Source organism: Bubalus kerabau, chromosome 2 (genome assembly GCF_029407905.1).
Source record: "Bubalus kerabau isolate K-KA32 ecotype Philippines breed swamp buffalo chromosome 2, PCC_UOA_SB_1v2, whole genome shotgun sequence".
Taxonomy (NCBI): domain Eukaryota; kingdom Metazoa; phylum Chordata; class Mammalia; order Artiodactyla; family Bovidae; genus Bubalus; species Bubalus kerabau.
The window spans coordinates 174,629,187-174,655,178 of record NC_073625.1 but is presented as its reverse complement, the minus strand read 5'-3'; the positions used below and the strand labels follow the sequence as shown (position 1 = coordinate 174,655,178).

Below are 25,992 nucleotides of genomic sequence, written 5' to 3'. Positions count from 1 at the left end.
TCCAAGTGGTAAATCTCCCTAACAGACCAATCTTAAGATCTTGGATGTGCTGATGGATTTAAACTCCGGCTGTTCCCTAAAGATTTCTACACAGTCTCCCAAACTTAACTGGCTGACTTGTAGTTCAGACAAAGCACCAATTTCTTTGCTGTGGAATTCCTAGCAGAGGCAACCTATTCACAAGCCTTCCCTGGAGGCCCCTGTAAAATGCAGATCAGCCCCTCCCTCTCCAGAAATCACTCTGCGGATGGGAGAGCAGGGAGGAGCAGGTGATACACGTGTGGCCAGGATGGATCTTTTCTGGAGCAGCCATGTGAAGTTTACAGCCAAAGCACACTGACAGTCTGTAATTATAATCAGGCACGCCAGAGGCCACCAGGGCAAAATCAGAGTGGGAAGCCCATGTGGTGGAGTATCTGTGCTAGAAGTTCAGCTGCTCTGTTTGGAAGGCATGCTTGTCTCAGCCGCTCTACTGGAGAGCTAACAGATACACACCAGGTGGGCATGTGACCAAAGGTGAGACAGGTTAGCCACGTGGCACCTGGTTTGCAGAGCCAAAACCTAAGGAGATCCCAGTGAGATTTGAGATACAGGAGGCACTGGCTGACTTGGCATGTGCTATGTCTTTGGAGATGGAAACACTTAAACAATTCCATTCAAGATCAGCTCAATTTTCCAACGGGGCAGAATTTATTATTTGAATTATTCAAGGGAGTTTTATTCATCTACACCAAGATATTAATAAATGTCAACTAAATTATAATTATGTTTCGCTAAAGATATCTGCTGAGATGCCTCCTCTTTTTTTAACTTGCAAGGAGGAGTCAAACTGTGTGTTTATGGACAGCCAGCTTTAATATTCTGAGTGGCAGGATGAAAAATTAATTTTCTTCAAATGCATACATCACTGAATAGTTAGCTGCATCTGAGCAGCCTGGGGTCCCCCTCAAAGAGCCTATGATTCATTTTTATCTTTGCCAAAGGATAACATTCAAAGGTACCTGAGGACAGGAAGCAGGAGTTCTGGGCTTCAGCCCTGCCACCTACAAGTTCCTTCACCTTGACCAAATCCTTGATATTCTCTGGCCCAAAGGCTGGTCAGAGGCCCCAGGGGACCCTCCCACCTACTCTTCTGCAGCTCCTCCAAAACATCTATTCCTCCCTCTCTTGCTGAAGGCAGGAGGCTGAGGGCTCCTGAGGATGGGGTCTATCCTCCTTAGCACAACATAAATCTTTACCACCCCCATCTCCTTCTTTGACTTCCCTGGTGGCTCAGACAGTAAAGCGTCTGTCTACGATGCAGGAGACCCAGGTTCGATTCCTGGGTGGGGAAGATCCCCTGGAGAAGGAAATGGCAATCCTCTCCAGTACTCTCGCCTGGAAAATCCCATGGACGGAGGAGCCTGGTGGGCTACAGTCCATGGGGTCGCAAAGAGTTGGACACGACTGAGTGACTTCCCTTTCTCCTTCTTTGCACATCCCTCCTTATGGTGCTCACCCGGTCTCCAGGTCCTTTAAGTTCTCCCCTCACTTTCTTTTTGGAAAGGTCACTGGGCACTTGGTACCCAGGACTTGGTTGGCATTGTGGCTGAAAGGCTATCTGCCCAGTAACGAAGAAGAGGCCTCAGGGGAGAGCAGACAGGGCTTTGCAGACTATGGCACCTATTCATCCATCCATCCATGCTTTCACTCATGCGATCTACAGTTATCAAGAACCTACCACATACTTGGAGACAGACATGGTTCTTGCCCTCATGGATCTTGGAGTCAAGGACTGGCTTCACCAATAGGACAGCCACCAGCCATGTGTGACTGTTGAGCCCTTGAAATGCAGCTAGTCTGAACTGAGATGTGCTGTTAATGTGACAGAACCAAAGACTTTACAAGAAAAACATAATGGAAAATGTCTTACTAAGTTTTACTATAGATTACATGTTGAAATGATAAATGGATATATCAGATTAAATAGAGTATAGTATTAAAGTTGACTCGCTTTTTCTTCTCTTTTAGATTTTTAATGGAGCTACTAGAAAATGCGGGGTTACATACATGCTTTAAGTTTTGAGAGGGACTTGAGAAGGTGGAGGTGTGCAAGGACGGGGTGGGCTGATACAGAGTAGCCTGGGTAGCCTGAGGGGCAAGAAGCTGGGCACATCCTAGACCACCTGCAGGGAGGGCAGAGGAAGTAGTTGAAGGTAATGGGGACCAAGGAAGCACCAAGAATAGCCCCCACTTTTTTAAGCACTCACTATGTCAGATCATTTAATTTCATGGCTGCAGTCACCATCTGCAGTGATTTTGGAGCCCAAAAAAATAAAGTCTGTCACTGTTTCCAATGTTTCCCCATCTATTTGCCATGAAATGATGGGACTGGATGCCATGATCTTAGTTTTCTGAATGTTGAGTTTAAAAGATGCTGCTCCTTGGAAGAAAAGTTATGACCAACCTAGACAGCATATTAAAAAGCAGACATTACTTTGCCAACAATGGTCCATCTAGTCAAGGCTGTGATTTTTTCAGTAGTCATGTATGGATGTGAGAGTTGGAGTGTAAAGAAAGCTGAGAACTGAAGAATTGATGCTTTTGAACTGTGGTGTTGGAGAAGACTCTTGAGAGTCCCTTGGACTGCGAGGAGTCCACCCTAAAGGAAATCAGTCCTGAATATTCATTGGAAGGACTGATGTTGAAGCTGAAATGCCAATACTTTGGCCACCTGATGAGAAGAACTGGCTCATTTGAAAAGACTCTGATGCTGGGAAAGATTAAAGGTGGGAGGAGAAGGGGACGACAGAGGATGAGATGGTTGGATGGCATCACCGACTCAATGGACATGAGTTTGAGCAAGCTCCAGGAGTTGGTGATGGACAGGGAAGCCTGCCATGCATGGGGTTGCAAAGAGTCAGACACAACTGAGCGACTGAACTGAACTGAACTGATGTCAGGTCATATATATGAGGTACTCATGAGGTGGTTACTAATGTTATTATTTCCATTTTATAGATGAAGAAACTGAGGCACAGAGAAGGAATGTGACTTGCCTGTCGCCTGTCACATTGTGCCATGACAGCCAGGAAGTAGTCAAATCAGGATTTGAGTGTAGGGGCCAGACTCCAGAGCCTCAGTGTTGAACTTGCTACAGCCCCTCTCTAGGGTTGGGCTGAGGAGTGAGCCCCTGGTGGGGAATGGGCACCCCCGTAGGTTTGGAGCAGCGAAGAGCCCAGTCTGGGGAGACAGGAAGGCTAATCGGGGGGCAGGGAGTTTGGAGGGGACCCCATGTGTGCTGGCAGCAGTGGGGCTGGGAGAAGGGCCGGGACTGGCGCTTCCACGGCACCTGCTCTGCCGGTCTCTGCCTACCCTGTTACAAGCCGTGCCCTCATCCTTGTGTTCCAGCCACAGGCCCACCACCTGCGCTGTTCCTCTGCCTCCAGCATTCTTACTGACCCCCTCACCTGCCTCCTTCATTTCACCATCACTTCCAGCCTCCATAACTGAATAAACCTCCCAATTATGGACTCATTTTGCACCTGGTACATCCCTTTCATGGGCTTTGCAGGTGGCGCTAGTGGTAAAGAACCTGCCTGCCAATGTAGAAGACATAAGAGATGAGTGTTTGATCCCTGGATTGGGCAGATCCCCTGCAGGAGGGCATGGCAACCCAATCCAGTATTCTTGCCTGGAGAATCCCCATTGACGGAGGAGCCTGGTGGGCTATAGTCCATAGGGTCGCAAAAAGTCGGACAAGACTTAAGGGATTTAGCACATACGCATGTACATCCCATTCTAGTATTTCTTTCAGATATAAAGTTACATTTATTTATGTGAACATTTCATTTTCTGTCTATTCCCTTAGGGAAGGAACTGTGTCTATTTTTGCTCACTTTATATATGCAACACCTAGAATAATTCCTGACCCATTACTGCTATCAGTAAATATCCATTGGATACATAATCAGATCTTTCTGCAACATGGATGTTCTATCCATTGTACAGATGAAGAAACTGGCACTTAAAGAAACTTGCTCCAGGTTCCAGATCAGAAAGGCAGTTTCCCCCACTACAGAGCATTGCCTGTCAGTGAGACTGCAAGGAGGCAACCATGCCTGGGGGTGGGATGGGGGGGTGGGAGGCTGCTAAGATAGTCCTGGGTCCTTTCCGGGCCAGGGTCTTACTGTTACTAGGACTCACTCTTATCTGATGGCCTTCACCCTCCTTCCTTGACCCCATGAGGCTCCAATCTTCCAGAACTCTCCATGTCTGCTGAACTTTTGCAACCCTTCTTGGGCTGCCAGCCTAGTGAGGTCACCAGGATTCCAAGTGTTTGACACAGATATGGCCTCATCCCCATGATCATGCTCCAGCTTCCTAATCTGGACTCTCATCACCTTTTTCTAGAGGAACCGATTCCACTATTGCTGGCTTATACTGTAATCATTCATTCATTCAGTAATTGTAAGTGGCCATTGTTTCTCTTAGACTGTACCTTTAGAAGCTCACAGTCTTTTATGGGAGGGAGTCTTACTCATGCGGTGGAACCCTAACTGCCTCAACCCCATCCTAAAGTGATGGGGTTCACTCACTTTCAAGACAGTTCCTTTCTGGAACCAAGCAATCTGTCTTTGTGCTGTCAATTGTGATCAGGGAAAGAACTCTAGAGGAGAAATAGTCTCTTTCCTAATTGTCAAGTTGAAGACACATGCTTCCTGGCCTGTTAAAATATTAAACTTGCTCTGTACACAGTCGCTTACAACCCACAACAGGCAGACCATGCCTCCAAGGCTCCAATCTGAGCCCCAGGGCCCTGACAGATGTTAGCTGTTGGTGAAATTCAGGATGAGAATACCTGCAGATGAATTCCATGGCATGTCCTGGAAACAAAAACCAGGGAGGAGGGGGAAAGCTGGGCTTGAGATGCTTTTTGTTTGGGGGGTGTGAGGGAGTGCTCAAATGATCAGAGGCAGGAAAGCTTCCAGGTGGGGCAGGAGGGATGGCGGGAGGGGAGGGTATACAGAGACAGGAGCATCTGGTGGACAGCGGGAAGGCGCTGGTGGAAATCTTCCTGTTTTGTTTGCTGTCACATTCCCGGTTCCAGGGAAGTGCCTGGGACATAGTGGGCACTCGGTCAGTCTGTGTTGAATGAACTGAATGAATCTCACGGGATGTGTCTTCTGAGATTTTTGTTCCAGGCAATATTCATAGGTGCCCCAAGGGCTTCCCAGGTGGTGCAGTGGTAAAGAACCTGCCTGCCAATGCCAGAGATACAAGAGTTATGGGTTCAATCCCTGGATCAGGAAGATCCCCTGAAGTAGGAAATGGCAACCCACTCCAGCATTTTTGCCTGGGAAATCCTATGGACAGAGGAGCCTGGGGGTCTACTGTCCATGGGGTTGCAAAGAGTTGGACAGGACTGAGCCCACACACATACACACACACCAGAAAATAAAATAAAGGACTTCAGAAAATTTGGCAAACTGACTATTTTATTCCCCACAGTAGCATAGTAAGTTCTCTGCAGCAGTGGTTCTCAGACTTATCCTCTCTGAACCACCTGGAGGGCCTGTTAAAACACAGACTGCCAGGCCCACTCATCCTCAGTGGTCTAGGGTAGGGCTTGAGAATGTGCATGTCTAGAGCTTCAAGTTCCTAAATGTCTCAGCTCAGGCTGCTATAACAAAATACCACAGATTGCCAGTATAGACAACAGATGTTTGTTGTTGTTGCTGTTGTTCAGTCACTAAGTTATGTCTGCCTCTTTGCAACCCCATGGAATGTAGCACGCCAGGCTTCCCTGTCCTTCACTATCTCCTGGAGTTTGCTCAGACTCATGTCTATTGAGTCAGTGATGCCATCCAACCACCTCATCCTCTGTTGTCCCCTTCTCCTCCTGCCTTCAATCTTTCCCAGAATCAGAAACTTTTCCAGTGAGTCAGCTCTTTGCATCAGGTGGCCAAAGTATTGGAGCTGCAGCTTCAGCATCAGTCCTTCCGATGAATATTCAGGGTTGATTCACTCCCACTTTACTGAGAGTAAGATTTCTGCCCTAACCTCTGACTCTCACATGAACTCAGCCAACCCTACCTCTGTGGGGCTTTGCAGAATTTGCCAATCAGCCCCAGGCTGGGCAAGAGAAGCTTTGTCCTGGTTGAGGGACTAATTGAAATGCACCTTTTCATTGCATGGAAATGAGGCCCATCAGTAAGACCTGGAAGTTAAAGGATCTCCCCAGGATGTCTTGCTGGGGTGACACCAGCTGATCCAGTAAGCTGATCACACAGGCAAAAATCATATCCTGGTGCCAGGGCACGTCTTATCATTGCTGTATAATAAAGGTGTTCCTCTCTCCCCATGGATAAATTTAAATCCTGGGTGCTAGCAATTCTTGATTTATACTCTCTGAGCACAAATTATGAGGACGGCATTTTGGGATAGTTTTGAGGATTTGCCCAAATGTTCCTCAACCAAATTGCAAATGGGAGTAGTCGCTTTGACACAGGCCACCTTTTATGTTTCCCGCTCCCCTGGGCTCCACTGCCCTGAGTCAGCAATTGCTTTTTGACAGAAGACCCAGCAGGTGCTTTCTGAGCTGTCATAAACACCTGCTGCTGAAAAACCACTGAACTTTTCCCTGCCAATTCGGAAGTGCAGGCGACCTCCTGGGGAGATCTTAAATTGATTTGCAAATAAGAGTGGCATCTTTGCCTTGGCTTAAGGTTGATCTTAGCACTAACCAAAACCTCATCTTTCTAATGTTCCAAAACAGTGGCCTGGGGCCAGGTGGCCTTGCAAGTCCTCAGTGAGAATGCAGTTGGTTTCAATCCTCTTGGTTCATTAGCGTTCCATTTCAGCAACCGAAGTTCAATTTTGACCTACCCTTCAAATATGTCCTGTGGGGCAGGAGCTTATGAAGCTTATGTATTCACTCTCATCTGAATCTAATACGTGAGAAGGCTGCTGCAGTGAAGAGTGGCTTTCTAGAACACAAGGCACTTACTTAAATAAAGTAACACACTCCTTAGCATGGTGTACAAGCGTCTCAGGATCCCAGCCCCACTGCTTTCCACCAGCCTCACCTCCAGCCACACATACCTGACACAACACTGGTTGGAAAGTATCTTTCTATCACGCACAGAATCCATCTCTCTTGATTGCTTTATCAAATGTTTCATTTTGCTGTAATCTTTCTTCCAATTCACTAACTCTGTTGTCGGCTTTCTTGATTTATTTCAACAACTATGTCTTTTATTTCTGAAATTTCTCTCTGGTTCTTTTTCAAACCTGCCGCCCCCTTTCTCCTTTCCAGTTGCTCCATTTTCTCTGGTTCCTGGAATGTGTTTCATCATCTGTTTTGTCTGCTTTCTCTCATGCATGCAAAGGATTGTTCCCTCTATGTTTTATCAGTTTTTACCCTCAGTTCATCTCCAGCAGGAATTGTCCTGCTCATGCCCTGGGTTGGGAGCACATATCTCTCCAGAAGTTTTTAGTATGTCTTTCCTAAAGGCCTAAAGACTTCAAAGATGCCTTTTTAAAGTAGAGTCTAAGCTCTGGATTTCCACGTCAAGTGAGCTGTTTACACTTGAAGCGAATGTGCATGCTCAGGAATGGCTTGGAGGGGTAACATCTCAGAAGAGATGCTTATCAGAGTGATTGGCTGGCTTCCCCAGCCAATCAATGTTGGCAGTGTCCCAAGACCCAGACTTCGGACAGTCCCAGACTTTATGCAGACATGCCAACTCAAGTTTTCTTTGCACAGAAGACCTGAGTCATTCCTGATTCCTGTGGGCTTTGAAACCACAGCTGATAGGCTGAGCCTTTCTCTCTTATTTTTGTTTTATATTGTTGCTGTTGTTGTTATAGTTTATGCAGCATCTCAATGTGTTTGGAAAAGGGAAGGAGTTTCCATATCTGTTCAGGTTGAAAATATGCTCTAAGTATTTGGAGTGCTTTGTTTTAGCTCAATTCACACAACGACCTCATGATGTACATACTCTTATTATCCTTACTCTACAGGTGAAGGAATTAAGGATCAGGAAGCTTTAAGTACTTTCTTGAAGTCCAGAACATGGTTCCCCAGAAATTCCTAAAGCCAGTGTGATACCCACCCTGTGACCCCTAGGCTCACCCTACAAGGACTCCCCGCCCCCTCCTTGGTTGCCCTGCCCACTGCACTCTGTGGCTGCCTTCAGCCCCAGGGCAGCCCCTCACTCTGTCCCACCCACACTCATACCAAAGCTTTCTCACACTTCTCCTGCTACATTTGGTCCTCTCCCCATGCTGAAATGCCTTCCATCTTACTGTAATGTCAAACACACTTTCCCAACCTTTCCCCTCTCTAGTACATACTGTAAATTCTAAGGAGAAACGAGGGTGGAGTGGTGAGAGCAAATGAGAGAAGCATCTTCGGAATTTGGCAGGAACTTAGCTGGAGGGAGGGACAAAGGGAGGAAGTCAAAAGCAGTGCCCAGTGTACTGGCTTGGATGACAGATTGGATGAGGGAGCGTTCGCTGAGGTGGGGGACACAAGACAAGGAGCAGGCAAAGCTGGGCACAGGGCTATAGGGCTCAGTTTGGGGCATGGTGAGTTTGAAGTGCCTGTAGGACATCTAGCTGACCACTCGGGCAATCTGACACGTGAGTCCATCACTCAAGAGAAAAGTGTCTGGGACTACCCTGGTGGTCCAGAGGTTGAGAATCCACCTGCAAAGGCAGGGGACATAGATTCGACCCCTGGTCTGGGAGTATCCCACATGCCAGGGGGCAGTTAGGCCCGTGCACCACAACTACTGAGCCTGGACACGCTAGAGCCCATGCTGCGCAAGAGAAGCCTGCACACCACAACTAAAGAGTGGCCTCCATTCACTGCAACTAGAGAAAGCCCACACGCAGCCATGAAAATACAGGGCAACCAAAAAAAATTAAAAGTAAAAAATAATTATTTTAAAAAGAATAAGAGATAAGTATCTGCTCAAGACCCTGATTTGGCAGTGAGCATGCCAAAGATGCAGGTTCGATCTTTGGGTTGCGAAGATCCCCTGCAGAAGGAAATGGCATTTCACTCCAGTATTCTTGCCTGGGAAATTGCCTGGCAGAGAAGGCTGGCAAGCTATAGTCCATGGGGTCACAAAGAGCCGGGCATGACTTAGCAACTAAACAACAACAAGGGAGGATTAAATGGTACAAGGAAGAGGAAAAGCTGCTTTGACATTGAGTAGCATGTTCCAAGATTGATTGTTGCTATGACTACCATCTTCCTCAGGTCCTCAAAGATTGGTACCTTGTACTGCCTGTAGAAAAAAAAAAAAAAAAAAAGCTGTCCAAGTTCTAGGACCTCAGTTCCAAGCTGTCCTTGTAGCCTCATCTGCCACTCCTCACCTTTCCCAAACCAATGTGACTGTGTCTGTGCTCCTTCCCTCCTCACAGGGCAATCAGACACCCACCCCCCTCTACCATGTCACCCTGGTGCCTCACACAATCTGTGGGCATGAGTCACAACTGTTGCAAGCCTTTTTGTCAATTCTATGTCTGAACTGGAAGCTCCATGAGGGCAGGTGCTTTCTTTCCTTCACAAAGCAGGATATGCATTTAGTAAATGTCCACAGGACTGAATGAATGAGTGAATCTCCATTCATCCCAAACCTAGTATCTTTCTTTTTTGGCAACAGGATTGATGAATGAAGGATTAAAAGATTGTTGCTCCATTTGCCTGGAATGTTTTCCTTACCATCTATTCTTAATGGAGTCTTAGCAGTTCTAGTCACCCTACATGCCACCTTCTCCCAGCCAGAAGTCTGGATCTCACAGTGCATTGTGTCTTGTCTGTAAGACTAATCTCAATTCCCATTTCATTCGAGTCTCTTGTGTATTTGATACCTAACCACCACCACCACCACAACCACCACCCCTGCCCCAAATTGAAAATCTGAAGGCAAAGCACATACCTGACAAGTTCTGCATTCCACACAGCCTCTAGTACACTCCCTCACACATTGGTTTGTAGGTAAATGCATCACACATTGAATAACTATGTTCAAAAATACCTGATTTCCTGAGAAAACCAACTCGGAACTTCCCGTGTGGCCTTTTCTAGGCCATTTAGACCAACTCTTGGCAGCCTAACTTTCTCCCCTCTCATGAGAGGCTTCTCCAGTCCCCAGCTTACCCTGGAGTACCACCCTGCTCCCAGCCCAGACCTCCTTGGCATTGTTCCTGCTACCCACCCTGTAAGGGATATGAAAGAAAGCAAGCCAGAGGACCCAGCCTCCACCCAGCTTCGGCAGACATGGAGCATTGTAGAGTCAACCAGCATGTGGATTCAATGTGGCCATCAGGCCCGAGAGCATGGCCACTGGAAGTGGGGTGATGGCAACCTGGGCAAGGCAGCCCCCTTGTGCTGCCCAATTGACCTTTGTGTTCTGTCTACATTTCAAAGGGCATGAGGTGTAGAGAGGGTTACTGCACTTCCACCTGCTCCCTTCCCACCCTGGACTAGTCACAGGTTTCCTGATGCCTCAGAGAATATCCTGGGGATGGGGGTATTCTGACTAGCCATCCTTGACCTGCAACCTGGACTGCAAGTCCAGGGTACGTTGGGCCTCCTTGGATTGGAAGCTTCCTCATTCAGATCTCTGCTTAGTTCCTCATTCTTCTGTTGCCCCCAGGCCCTGTCTCCAGGTCTTCCTTTGTACCACACCTATACCCCTGGGTCAGCCTCACCTGGGTCCCAGACCTACCCCCAGACTCCTGTACCCAGTCCAGTGTCTGATCACAGGCATCAAGCAGGAGGGGAGTATAAATTGGGTTAGGACCTCTAGTGGGATATACGCTGTACTGAACTGTATATTCATGAAGTGTAACAGGATTTTGGAAATGTCTGCCTGGACTCCTCCTGCTTACCTTCCAAGGGTCCCTAAAATATTCATCAGCCTTTATCAGGTTAATGGACTTCAAAAGGAGTAATTTTCTGAGACATGAGACAAGACAGTATAAAAAGAACATTAAGGGGAAAAAAATCTTACTCTAAAATGAAAGGGAAAAGATCATTTAGCATCCCTGTTGGTGTTATCTATTCATGAGAAACAGCACATTTAATCCAGAGTGGGGTGTAGGGAGGACTTCGATGCCCTCACTTGGGGGTCACCTTCCTGTAGAACTCATCTGTCTCCGCTGCCACAGATGACAGGGGCGATGAAGACAAGAGGATGCAGAAGGATCTGAGGGCAAGGGAGTGGGGAAGAGACGGAATCTAATGTGACTTCTAAGGCACTTGCTTAGATTGGAGGAAGGGGGTGCCATTCCCCAGCCTTGTTACTTTTTATTCTTCCTAGCTCCTTTCCCAAGACATGCCATGTTGGTTTCTAATTTGGATAGTACTGCAAAGAGATCAAACCAGTCAATCCTAAAGGAAATCAACCCTGAATAGTCATTGGAAGGACTGCTGCTGAAGCTGAAGCTCCAATACTTTGGTCACCTGATGCAAAGAGCTGGCTCATTGGAAAAGTCCCTGATGCTGGGAAAGATTGAGGGCAGAATGAGAAAAGGGCAACAGAGGATGAGATGGTTAGATAGCATCACCGACTCAATGGACATGAATTTGAGCAAACTCCGGGAGATAGTGAACGACAGAGGAGTCTGCCATGGAGGTGCAGAGTCAAACATGACTTAGCGACTGAACAACAAGTGGGATTTGAGTACCTTGAGGTCAGGAATAGTGACTTTATCCTGGCTCCAAATGTCTCTGCCCACCCATTAAGGTTAGGTTTTGGTTCCCAGGTCTAAGACCAGAAGTCTTAGGTACTAAAATTATGAGCGGACATGAATGTGAGTGTGCTCTGTACCAAGTTCAGCCAGGAGGACTCATTGTCATCCTCCTTTGGCTTCCCAGGGACTCTAAGGAAGAATGAAGCTGAATCTTCTTAGGAAGACTATCTGTCTCAGAATTTATTTTGCTTCAGTTGAAGGGAGCGTGAGACTACAACAGCTCCTTGGGCAAGCATTAATATAGAGAGAAAGGAATTGAAGGTTTTCTGTTCTTATGAAACTCCTTCTTCCTTTGTCTGTTGCTTTGTCCTTGCTCATAACTCCTAATTTCTTCCTCTTCTATTTTGTTCTTTCTTTTTCCCTTCCTCTGCCCCTTCTCTATCTTCATCTTCATTTCTACTTCCAGTCTAGCATCTTCCTTTTCATAGCACCATCCATCCTCAAGCTTCGAAAAACATTTTTGGGCTTCCCTGGTGGCTCAGAGGTTAAAGCGTCTGCCTCCAATGCCGGAGACCTGGGTTTGACCCCTGAGTCGGGAAGATCCCCTGGAGAAGAAAATGGTAACCCACACCAGTATTCTTGCCTGGAGAATCCCATGGATGGAGAAGCCTGGTAGGCTACAGTCCATGGGGGTCGCAAAGAATTGGACATGACTGAGCGACTTCACTCACTCACTCACTCACTCACTCACTATTGCTCACACAGAGCAAATTTAAGTTGACACCCCCACCTGTCCACCAAGAACTTGCCAACCAAGATAATCTGTCCATAGTCAGATATTTACCCAATGATAAGTTTCCCAGGTGTTCCTCAATTCCATGGTTTGCTCCATCATATTTGATGTGCGTTTCTATAACCTCAGTGCATATCAGCCATTATGTTCACTGAATTCTTTGCAATAAACATTGTTAACCTAAAGGTCTCTTCTCCCTTTTTCATAATTAGAATAAAAGTCTATTGGATGTTTTATTGCATATTCAATTTTAAGTGTTGCTTCTCTTTCTTTTCACTAGATTTGTGACAAAGAATGGCATTACTATGTCATCAATGTGGAGTTTCCTGTGGTCACCTTATACATGGATGGAGCAACGTATGAACCATACCTGGTGACCAACGATTGGCCCATTCATCCATCTCACATTGCCATGCAACTGACAGTCGGCGCTTGTTGGCAAGGTAACCCTTAGGTCCAGCCCTTCTCCCTGGCCTATCTGTGTACAGTCCATCAAAGGTACAGGCAGAGAAAAGGGCAAAGCAAGTGGTATGAGCTTCAGCCAGGAAAATATACTATCCCCTACTAATAAAACAGGACTTAAAAAGTTAAGGATGATTCCAAGCACTAACCTTGTGTAATAATAAAGCACTTGGCTTGAGACCAGATTTTGACTTTAGATCCACTTGAGCAATTTCAGAATTGCCTCTGAGTTGCTAATGCATTTTATTGTTCTGGAACCTTATCTGGTTTCAAACTGGGGCTGTGTAGAGAAAAGCCTGCAAGTGGAATCTGGTATAAAAAATTGCCAGTTGGCTCTGTTGCTGTCTACACTGGTCAGAAGCCAAGGATCTCTCTTTATCCCCACTCAAATTGTCTAAGACCCCAACTCTCTGTTCTGGGAAGTCACTTCCTCTGCTGCTGCTTCTCCTCCAGTCCCCAACCCAGACTCATCACCTCTTTGGAAGTAGGAGAGCCAGCTCTCTGAGCGTGCATCTAGCCTTTCTGTTCCCCACTCAGATTTGTGAGCATCTTTGTCTTTGCTCCCTTTAACAGCTGGGGTTCTTTGAAGTATCATTGAGAGACCAGAGGGGAAGTAAAGTGCTCCTCAAATAAGCAGATCAGTACTTTGAGATGACTCCTCAAACTCCTGATGATGCCTTCTTTGAGGGTTACTAAGATTTGAGACCTTGATCATTTGCTGTGGGAGAGGAGGAAAAAGGTGGGCTGTGGTACAAGATTATGACTTGGGAGGACTGGCTCCCTCTAGGGGAGACATAAACCCCTCTGGGTTGGGACAAAGAGTAAATTCTGGGCAGCTCCATGCAAGAGAAGATGGCAAGAAGGGCACGTGGTGCAGCCCTGGGAGCACTAGGGACAAAACCCAGGAAGGAGACAAAGCAGGAATGAGGCAACGGAAGACAGTGTATTTTTTTAATTGAATTATAGTTCATTTACATTGTTGTATTAGTTTAGGTATACAGCAAAGTGATTCAGTTATTTATTTATATATATATATATATATACACACACACACACACACACACTTCTTTTTCAAATTTTTTTCCCTTATAGGTTATTGCAAAATCTTGAGTAGACTTCCCTGTGCTAAATAGTAGGTCCTTGATTATCTATTGTGTTTATAGTAGTATGTATATGTTAATCCAAATTCCTAATTTATCCATTCCCCTCTTTCCTTTTTTGATAACCATGGTTGTTTTCTGTCTGTAAGTCTGTATCTGGGTTTGTTTGTTTTTTTTTTCTCCAGTTTTTAAATATATTTGTTATTTAACGAAAAGAATTTATTTAGCATTAATTTTTTTAATTTTTAATTGGAGGATAATTGCTTTACAATGTTTGTTGGTTTCTGCAGTGCAACAATATGAATGAGCTATATGTAATGTATATCCCCTCCCTCTTGAGCCTCCCTCCCACCCCACCTCCAGCCCAGCCCTCTAGGTCATCACAGAGCATCAGGCTGGGCTCCCTGTGTTATGAAGCAGCTTCCCACTAGTTATCTGTTTTACACATGATAGTATATATATGTCAATGCTACTTTCTCATGTTTTTGTTTTGTATATAAGTTCATTTGTATCTCTTTTTTTTTTTTTTAGATTCGAAATATAAGCATTATCAATGATATTTGTCTGGTTTACTTCACCTTATGTGATAATGTTTAGGTCCATCCATGTTGCTACATATGGCATTATGGCTGAGTAAGAGTGTATTTTTGAGTAGAAGTCACCTACTTGAAGTCTGATGTACATCACATGACAGTAAAAATCTTCTCAAACATTTCATAGAATGTGATAAGAGCTCCCTCAGTATTGCAGAATTCCCCAGGGTATGAGGAGAGGAAGACTGTATCATCTGGCGCGAGCCCATGGAACTAGTTAGTATAGCAAGGCACTAATTCAGAGGTTGCCCAGGAATCATTAGTCACTGAACACAGTGTTAGAACAACAGCCCTCTCATGTGGTTGCATGCTCCAGCTAGACGCCACAGCCAGCCCGCAGATATTTTGGGACATAGATTGGATGCTGCCCATAAGAAAGAGCGCTAAGAATGCATTTGAGTCAGTTCTAATGAGGTGGATGAAACCGGAGCCTATTATACAGAGTGAAGTAAGTCAGAAAGAGAAACACCGATACAGCATTTTAATGCATGTATGTGGAATTTAGAAAGATAGTAACGACGATCCTATATGCAAGACAGCAAAAGAAACACAGATGTAAAGAACAGACTTTTGGATTATGTGGAAGAAGGCAAGGGTGGGATGACGTGAAAGAACAGCACTGAAACATGTATATTACCATATGTAAAATAGATGACCAGTACAAGTTTGATGAATGAAGCAGGGCACTCAAAGCTGGTGCTCTGGGACAACCCAGAGGGATGGGGTAGGGGAGGGAGGTGGGAGGGGGCTTCAGAATGGGGGGACACATGTGCACCCATGACTGTTTCATGTCGATGTATGGCAGAAACCACCACAATATTGTAAATAAATTATTCCCCAATTAAAATTAATTAATTTAAAAAAGAAGGAAAGGGCCCTAATCATGTCACCATGAACCTTACCATGACTTCCCTAGCGGCCCTCAGGGACCACATCTGATCCCCATCATCCCAGCCTGCAGTGGAAACCTGCAGAATCTCTAACTTCCTTGGACTCCTATTAATACTTTCTCACCTATTTCCTTATCTAGAGTAATACCTGTATTGCAAGGTTATTATAAGGACTCAGTACAGGCACTTGGAGTGTGCTTGGCATGTTTCAGTTGAATGAATGTGTAAATTTGAAAACATCTGCTGGTCGCCTCCTCTACCTCCTCCTCTGCTCCTTGCACCTAAACCCTATATGGTAGATTTTCCACAAGACCTTGGTACACTTTGGCTTCTGTGATGCCAGCTTCCCCACAGCTCCCTGAACGTACTGACCTTCTCCCCTTCCCCAGGACTAATCCTCACAGACAGGCCCTGGCCAGCCAGGTCCTTCTCTAGGTCAGAAAGAAGGTCACTGAGCCTGGGAAAGAGTCAGTCAGAAGACAAGCACGGGAAGATGGGGCTGATGTTGTAGGAGAGAACTCATCATCCAAGCTTCTGAGCGCAGAGAAGATTTAGGTATCTTTTCTGAAAGGAAAGATAATCTTTGGTGAATTTTCAGCATGGGAGAAAAATCCCTTAGAGTCTTTAAAATTGAGCTTTTGGGGATGAGTATGAGTTCACTAGGCTGATAAAGGTAGCAACAGCATGTGCCATGGCAGAGCAGCTTGATGTTGGCGTGCCCAGGGTGCCTATCACTGGAATGTGCCTGGATCAGAATGAATGGAGAGGAGGATGAGATAGAGTTGAGACCAGACCATAGGGTGCATCTTGCCTTGTTAGGAGCTTGGATTCTCATGAATATTTACATGCTCCCTGGAGCCATGTTTTTGTCTTGGGTGGTGGTTTAGTCACTAAGTCATATCCAACTATTGCGACCCCGTGGACTGTAGCCTGCCAGGCTCCTCTGTCCATAGGATTCTCCAGGCAAGAATACTGGAGTGGGTTGCCATTTCCTTCTCTAAGGGATCTTCCCGACTCAGGAATAGAACCCAGGTCTCTTGCTTTGCAGGCAAATTCTTTACTGACTGAGCTATGAAGGAAGTACCCTTTGTCTTGGGAGGAGACATCAAAAGGTCTTTCAATAGGACACAGTGCTGTGAAATTGATGGTCAGTAACACAGCCCTTGCCTCGGCATGTTTCTAAGCCTTCCAAACTCCACTTATATATACATTATAAGCCCACTGTGTGAACGGGCCCCTTGGGGACTGTAATTGTGGGGAGTTTTTCAGGTACTTTTGAGGTTGGCAAGGGAACCAGTTCCCATTTGTGAAATTTCCATTCAGGGGGTTAACAATGGGGATAGAAAATAATGTGCTAGCAGCTGCTTGCTGGGGGCTCCCAGGAACTCAGAGCTGGAACTCAGAGGCTCCAGCTCAGAGGCTGGGCAGGACTCTGCCGCCCCAATTAGTCTACTGTGTCCTGTGATTGAATTGGAAAGCCAGAGTAATCAGTGGAACTTCATTTTCATGGGTATTTTTCCAGTAATTAAAAAAAATGAGATTTCATTTACACTTAGGAAATATTGCCAGGATGGCCTCAAGCAGGCAGCATATCTTAATTCTAGGGAAGGGCTTTTGAAGTCAGGATGGACGTTGCATCTCAAGCGAGTCCTTCTGTCTCTGTGTGGCTGCTGTGTGCCACCTAGCCATCACCTCTGTGCTCTGTGTCAGCGTTTTCAGGATGGAGCCAGACCCTCTCTCCTGGCCAAAATCCGTCTGTGCTGACTGAGAAACTGCTGCCGTTAGACAAATACCAGGTCCCTTGTCTCTCTCTGGGTCATGCCATGCGGGAAGATTGTTTAAAAGACTAATTAATTTGTCCTTTTCCTTAGAGTCCCTATTCATCCATTTCTAACAACAAAAATTCAAGTTCTACTCACATGTGATAAAAATTATATAATCTCCTTTGTGTCTGGACCTCTACCCTGGGTCCAGCCACCCAGGCCCTATAACTCATTTGTCATGGGAGTGAGTCAGGAAGGCTACTGATGCGCCAGCCACAGAGATGACCCAGCAGGTGACACTCCAGAGCACCTCTCCCCAATCACGACAACCAGAGAAGCTCTGACTTACTTATTTTATATGATATCAGAGCTAGAGTTGTTTTAATGAAATGGCTAAACGTGTTTGAAGAAGCATAGCTGTAAACACACACTTAAGAAGGTACCACCCTGCCCCCTGCCTGAGCCTTATCTGCTCTTGGCAGAGCTCATCACTGTCATCCCTGCTTGTGGCTCTGTCCCCAGCAACCACCTCATCTCTGCCTCTGCTGGGGACCCTCCTCCAGTGCTCTGGACCTTGGCCTTCCTAGAGTGTCCAGCTTTGCCTCTTCCTAACGATGGCACCCCCTGGTGTTGGATGAGGAGGGCCTTCTACCCTAGCTCCTGGTCTGGCTGAGTCCTACCCGCTACTTAACAAACAAAGCAGCAGGAGATAGAGAAGGGGATAGTTCTAAAAATTAGACTCTGTTAAGGAACAGACACAGAACCCCACTTACTTGTGGCTTTTGGGAGGGGCTGAGGCAAAGAATACGAATGGCCAAAAAAAGTAATAAAAAGGCAGAAATGATGCTGAAAGTTGCAGTAATCAATAGCATCTGTTCCTCAGACAGAGGGGAATTGGAGCCACATGTGGTCCCGAGATCTGGTGTACATTTTCAGGTCATTATTTTTGCCAGACACTAAAATTAGTACATACCTGGAGCGCATGTCATCACTTAATAAACTTGGTCTAATTTAATACAAATTCTCTTAATAAAGTCTGTGTTGAAATTATTCTGCATCCCTGGAGGTCTCTGCTGCTGAGAGAGAGGCACGTGCTAGCATAGTCTGCCTTACATTCAAGTGGAATTTCCCAAGGGCTTCATGAAGCTTGGGTCCCCCAGGTTCCACAAGGAGGCCAAGGTCAAGTTTGGGAAAACATATAAGCCATCCCCATGGCCCCACACTGAAGAGTCACAATGCACCTTTGTTTATTCAAAGCTCTCAGAAACTCACCAAGAAACCAATCAGTTTGACATTACCTAACCTGTGGTTCTCAGTCTTATTTCACTATGGAAGTCACTCTTTGTAGATTAGTGTTCCTGGAGCACTGTTTGGGAACCATCTCATTGGAGTTATTAATGGAGGTCTCTATCCCCCACTAAAGCATGGATTTGCAGAAGGCAAGGACTGTCTGCTCTCAAAGACTCCCCTTCCGTCCCCTTTCCTCCTATTTTATGTCCTGGAGAAGGTCAATAATTATTGGTTATTGAATTATATCCCAGTTTTGAGTTTGTTTTGACAAAGGTGTATGGCTCATGTCTGATACACAGGGGTGACTAACACAGTGTCTCTTAGCATTGTCTGTATTTAAAAATCAAGTAAAGATGATTCTAGGCCCTAGATTTCACTTGGCATAAGGGTATATTGGTCTAAAGACAACACAGCTTTAAAATTTGGTGATTTATGTGTGGAAACACAGGATAACTGAGTTACAATTTTAGCTTTGAATCTCATTCTGAAAGTTACATTAATTAGAAAATTTTAACAAGGGTCTTAGAGCAAAAAGACCATTTTAATTCTAAGTATCATTTTAACTTGTCTGAGAGACACACTATGGCAGGGAGGAAAAAAAAAGAGAAAGAGACCCCTGAAGAAAGAGAAGACTCCCATGACATCATCTCATCTCAGAGCTCCTTGGTTCTTGCTGGCACCAAAACTGACTGCTAGTTTTGAGTTCCTGCACTGTGCTCAGCTCTGGCTTGGCTTCTCTTTAACAACCCTATGTTGTGGCTGTAATTATCATCTCCATTTTGCTCATGAGGAAACAGACTCAGAGAACATAAGAACCTTGGGAAGGGTCACCTAGAGCCTGGATTTGCACCAAGAACTGTGTCACCCACAGCATTAATTACACTGCCACACCCACCTCTGCTTCTAGAGATATGTAGAACCAGATGGCATTTAATAGCCAAGCAAGGAAGGCCAGAAGATTCTGGAATCTACAGGCAAACCATTTGCCAGGACTCTCCGGGCTTTCTTCCCCAGATCAGACAAAGTCAAGCTGAGGCCAAAGATAATGACTGGCCCACTGGGCATCTTGGTTTAACGGGAGAGCTGAATCTGGAGTTAGAAAAGAATTCTAGACCCTTACTGCTACTGCTGCTGCTTACTTGCTCTGGGTCTTTGAAGACTGTGTCTTGCCTCTGTGCTCCTGGAGAATGGCGGAGCCATTCTGGTTGATATATAAGGGCCATTCCAGCTTTGTGAATCTAGGTGCCTAATGCCAGAGTACTGACTTTTGGGGTCATCCCATAAGTCATATGTTTCTTATGAACTTAGAACCCACCATGTAAATGTTCACTGAAAATGCTGGAAGGATGGAGACATAACAACCAAAGGATCAAGAAAGCCTGCTGAGACTGTGTCATGGCCAGCCCTGAGGGCAGAGCATCCCTGACCACCAGTCCTTACAGCTACAGTTCTAAACCCTGGGGTTGTGCACAGGTTTTAAAGCCACAGTTTATGGGAGTCTATTACACACTTCACTTAGTCTTTGCATTCAGTGGGTATCTCCATCACTGAAATGAGAGAAAGCAAGATTTCCAATGGTCTCACCATTTGCATTGCTCAAAATTGATAGCCAACCATCTGTGAAATTGTGTTCATTGAGGGGCATCCCCATCAACAAGCCATGCACAGAGCAGCATCCAACCCAAGCAGGAGGGAATATGCCCCCACCCTCCTTTCTATGTGCTTCTCAGACTAAATAGCTGTGGGAATGACAGCAAGAAAAAAAAAAAAAAAGACCAGCAGCATCCCACACATACTTTGCAAAGAGAAGCTACTTTGTCCATTCACACAACACAGGTCTTTTACTCAGAGGAAAGTGAATATTACTGATTCTAAAGCTATGTGTATGGTTGGTGGGCCCACCTCTCAGTGGAAAGAAAGCTGAATGAAAACTCTGGCTCAGAATAACACAAGTTATGTTAAATCACTTTTGCCAAAGACCATTATTTTTCATGAGAACTGTGTTTCCCAGTAAACTTGACACAAATCATTGGGAGTTGCTGCTGAAATCATTCAGTGTCTACAGAACTCCGTGTAATTGGACATTCACCCTCAGCCTTGTATCAATCCCAACCTGTCCTCATCTTTCTGAAGCAGCCCAATTATGAGACCCTCCAAGAAATTCTGCTTGAACCCTCCCAGCCATATGTATTATATGGCATTCAGGTCAAAAGCTTGAGAGCAAGCAAAACCTGAGTCTGAATCAGAGTTTCGCTAACTTCTGCCTGTAGGGCCTTAGGCAAGTTACCTAGCTGTGAAAACATCATCTTGTAAAAGGAGTTGTAGTTTAGCAGATAAGAATCTGAATTCACAATGAAAAAAGTCATTTTTCCACATCCATCTTAGTGTCACTTCCAGTCCCTCTTCTATCTGAGTGGGGGAGATTCAACCTTGGCAAGTTTGGAATTCTCCCATTTCTTTAGTCACTCAGTTGTGTCCAACTCTTGCAACCCCCTGGACTGTAGACTGCCAGGCTCTTCTGTCTGTGGGATTCTCCAGGCAAGACTACTGGAGTGGGTTGCCATTTAGGGTGCCAGCTGATTTCAGGGGGATGTATAAGGGGCTAGGGTGTTGAGGGGCCTCCAGTCATCTTTCCATGCAGGTGTCTACTGAAACGGTGTCCATCTCTTTGATCCTCAGTCATTAATGGTCCTTCGGGGTCATCAGCGCTCTGTGTAATTCTTTGTCTTAGGGACACAGAAATACCTCTGCTGCTTCTCATACCTTGTAAAACCATGCTTGGTCCCTCTCTCCACCTATCCAGATGTGCCAGGTTCGCTTCCCCTCCCAGTATCACACACTGTTTCCAGGGTGTTCACCCTCATTCTGCATCTCTGTCATCCTGTCCATCCACCCCCCGCTGCCACCCCCTAGCCTGGAGTATCATCTCCTAGACTGGGGAAAGGCAGGTTTTTCCGCTGTCTATTTTCCATGGATGTTGAAGATACATCTTCCCCACCCTTCTAAATTTAGGACTTGAGATGAAATTGAGGAAGCGACTCAGCTCCAAGCCCCATCTTCTCTCCCTCCTGTCAACCGTTCTTGCAGCAGTGAGCACAAGACAGAGATGCGTTTGAACTAGGGTATTATGGAAGAAATCAGAAGAGACAGACTATGATCTCAAAAGTACTATCCTGCAACTTAAGAATTATTAAATAAAATACCCTGGGGAAGAAATCGTCATGTTTTAAGGACCCAGTGTGTGTGTGTGTGTGGTAAGTTGCTTCAGTCATGCCCAACTCTTTGCAACCCTATGGACCATGTCCTGCCAGGTTCTTCCGTCCATGGTATTCTCCAGGCAGGAATGCTGGAATGTGTTTCCATTTCCTTCTCCAGGGGATCTTCCCAACCCAGGGATCGAACTGCACCTCTTGAGTCTCCTGCATTAGCAGGCGGATTCTTTACCACTAGCACCACCTGTGTGTGTTAGTAGCTCAGTCATATTCAACTCTCTGTGACCCCATGGACTGTAGCCCACCAGGCTCATCTGTCCATGGGATTTCCCAGGCAAGAGTACTGGAGTGGGTAGCCACTCCCTTCTCCAAGGGATCTTCTGCACCCAGGGATCAAACCCGGGTCTCCTGTATTGCAGGCAGATTCTTTACCATCTGAGCCATCAGGGAAGCCCTGGGGACTTGATAAATCATGGCTATTAATTTCCCCCCTGATCTGTTGGATGTATTTTCTATATCATGTGTTTGGAAATTAATCATGCACTGCCTTAGGAAATGAACTGAGTTGGCAATTTACTCTTACATTTTTATTTTACTTTTCCAGTGTCTATACTTTATTCTCCCAACTGAATGTGAGCTCCTGGAAAACACAGTCCTATCTTATCATCAGCTGAATCAAACAGAATGCTAGACAAACAGCAAACACTTTAAAAATGTGTGCAGATCTAGCCTTAGGAATCTGTGTTTGCAAATATTTGGAGAAGGTTCTTTGTGTTGGAAATCAGGTTATTTTCTTTTCTTACAATAATTCATGAGCATGTGTATGTCTAAATGTTAGCAGAGAAGCCATGTGGTGTGTGCAGACACCCTAGATATTAAACAGAAAGATTTTTCAGTATATGTATCCACTCTTTTTTTAAATCCTGCATCACAACCACCTCTGAGTGCAAGTATATTTCTAGTTTTTGCTAGCCTCCTATTGCACAATGCTAATTGAATTGCTTTCCTGGAGTCGTGTCATTAATAAATAGAGTGCATCGCAGGTCTAGGATTCTTAAGTCAAAAATAGAAAACATGGATGTTTTGCTGAGTGAAAATAGTGTGTAGGAAGATGTTCTGGCACCCAGGAAAGTGTAAAGGATGGTGAGTGGTGAGTGATCAGTTGAGGGGCTCTGGGTGGCAGACCACAAGGGCTCTCTCCCAGCTACACTCTATTTTTTCTGATTTAATTTTAATTGGAGGATAACTGATTTAAAATATTGTATTGGATTCTGCCATACATCAACATGAATCAGCCATAAGTATACTTATGTGACCTCCATCTTGAACCTCCCTTCCACCCACCACCCCATCCCACCCCTCTAGGTCATCACAAAGCACCAGGTTAAGCTCCTTGTGTTTTATACAGCAACTCCCCAATAGCTATCCACTTCACACATGGTTAATGTATGTGTTTCAACACTACTCTCTCAATTTGTCCCACCTTCTTCCCATCTGCTCTCTATGTCTGTGTCTCTATTCTTGCCCTGCAAATAGGTTCATCAGTACCATTTTTCTAGATTCCATATATATGCATTACTATATGGTATTTGTTTTTCTCTTTCTGACTTACTTCACTCGTATAACAGGCTCTGGGTTCCTCACTACACTGACTACATCAGTGTAGTCTACATCCACCTCACTACAACTGACTCAAATATGTCCTTTTTTATGGCTGAGTAATATTCCATTGTGTATACATACCACAACTTCATTATCCATTCATCTGTGGATGGACATTTAGGTTGTTTCCATGTCCTAGCCATTGTAAATAGAGCTGCAATGAACATTGGGGTACATGTCTTTTTTTCAATTATGGTTTCCCCAGGGTATATGCCCAGTAATGGGATTGCTGGGTCATATGGTACTTTTATTCCTAGTTGTTTTTTTTTTTTTTTTTTTTTTTTAAGGAATCGCCATGCTCTTCTCCATAGTACCAGCCACACTCTATAGACTGGGCTGACCAGTACCACCAGAATGACCAGCTGGTCCTGAGTATGGATGGATACACTCACTCTCTAGAAGCCTACATTTCACCAATTACTCCTTAGATGATCTTGGCCACTTTCTTCTCTCTAAACCTGAGTTTGTTCCTCTTTAACCATAGAGGAAATGCCTAACTCTTAAGAGTTCTATGAAGGTTCAATAAGATGATGTATGTTGAGGACTTCACACGGCATTGGGCACAGTGTTCATGCCTAGTCACTGAGACTTGCTGTTGGATCTGCTGCTCTAAGTGGGAGACAAGGCAGGGAAGAGATAACCACCTGGATGCCTTGGAGTGTGGCAGTCTATCAATCAGATCCAGGCTCATACTCGTCTTCCTGCAGGGTAACAGAAGTGTTCTTCCAGTAGGGCAGGAGCATGCTGATGGCTGTGAGGGGCACCTTAACCATGAGGGCCTTGGGAGCCTAAACCCAATGACTCCCATATTGGCTCCCCCATACCCAAAGCCATGGCCTGAGAGATCATCTCAGGTCATCTCTCAAAGTCAAACCTGTGGACAGAGCACTTTGATAGAGCCTTGTCCATTCATTTCCAATGTGGAGATGTTCTGGGTAGCGTGAGTCAAAACAGATTAAACCCTTAAAGATGGATGCCCAGCTCCCACAGCTGAAGACATCCTGCAGTAAAGCAGTGAGGCGGTCTACTCAGGATTTGCTCAGCCTGCTGTACCCTCCTGGCTCTGCCCCCGCTCCAGGCATTGCCTTATTGTCCCTGGTCTGCTTACAGGATGGCTGCAGCCACTCTCAGCCTTCTATCTTTACAGAATGATCCCCAGGGAAAGAGAGCAAGAGTAGGTTCCAGAAACCTTCTAGAGAGAAGATGGAAGCTCTTGTCCCAGAGGCTGCCAGCCAGCTTCTCTGCTCATCTCATTGGGTTAAACTTGATCTCCTGATTATCCCTAGACCAACACTTGTGGCTTTTTGGATGCCAAGTGCTGATTGGCTTCACCTGGTATGGCTAATCCCAGTCCATGCCTCGTTCAGTCACTGGAGCAATGGAGACAAAACAGCCTGACTGAAAGTGAAAATGAAAGTCGCCCAGTCATGACCAACTCTTTGCAACCCCATGGACTATACAGTCCATGGAATTCTCTAGGCCAGAATACTGGAGTGGGTAGCCTTTCCCTTTCCCAAGGGATCTTCCCAACCTAGGGATCGAATCCAGGTCTCCTGCATGGCAGGCAGATTCTTTACCAGCTGAGCTACAAGGGAAACCCAGCTTTGACTAAATAGAGGATCTTCCTGACTCAGGGCTCTAACCTGTGTCTCCTGTGCCTCCTACATTGGCAGGTGAATTATTCATCAGCTTTGAATAAATAGAGTCCATCCCTGGAACTCAAGTCAACCCCCCAAACTTCAGTGCTGCCATTGCAAGAGGGCAGGAGTGAGGTGGATGCTGGAGAGATGCCACAGGTGCTACTCTGCTGGAGCATCTCCTTCAATCCAGCCAACAATTAGGAAGTGTCCACTGTGTGCCAGACAGCATGTAGGAGGCCCAGCGACACTGGGTCAGGGGCTCGTGTTGTTGAGAGGGATAAATGAGCCAATGTGTGCAAAGTGCCCGCAACAGTCCTCCGTTCCCCTACTACCTGCCCAGTATTGTCTTCATTACAATGAATCATGCATGACTGCTCCCTTCCAACCAGGAGACAGACTTAAATAAATTCTAGCAATGTGTGAGGATGGGCAAGAGTAAGCCACCAGGTGGCACAGAGCACAGAGATCACTTAGGAGTAAGCAGAAGCCTGGCTTCAAGAAGCTTATAGCCCAGTGGTTCTGAACCTTGACTTCATGTTTGATTCACTTAAAGGAGATAGACAGATGAATGGACAAAGAAGGTGAGGTATGTATATAAATACACATATATTAATATAATGTTATATATAAATATATGACTTTGAATCCATCTGCCAATGCAGAAGACACAAGAGACGCTGTTCAGATCCCTAAGTCAGGAAGATCTCCTGGAACAGGAAATGGCAACCTGCTATAATATTCTTGCCATGGAAAATTCCCTAGACAGAGAAGACTGGTGGGCTACAGTCATGAGGTCGCAAAGAGTTGAACATGACTGAAGAACTGAACAAACACACACACACACACACACATATATATATAATGGAATATGATTCAGCCATAAAAAGAATGAAATA

At 45.5% G+C, this 25,992-nt stretch overlaps 1 protein-coding gene and 1 non-coding gene across 2 annotated transcripts in view; both read left to right on the top strand.

Moving 5' to 3' along the window:
• CLSTN2 (calsyntenin 2) overlaps positions 1–25,992 on the top strand; it is a 727,708-nt gene that overhangs the window by 674,998 nt on the left and 26,718 nt on the right. Inside the window, exon 9 of the mRNA XM_055569528.1 lies at positions 12,765–12,927. Within this exon, the coding sequence (XP_055425503.1) occupies positions 12,765–12,927 (163 nt within the window). The remainder of the gene's footprint in view (positions 1–12,764; positions 12,928–25,992) is intronic.
• Positions 1,262–1,333, top strand: TRNAR-ACG (transfer RNA arginine (anticodon ACG)). Its single transcript has one exon. It is a non-coding gene; the product is annotated as a tRNA-Arg (tRNA).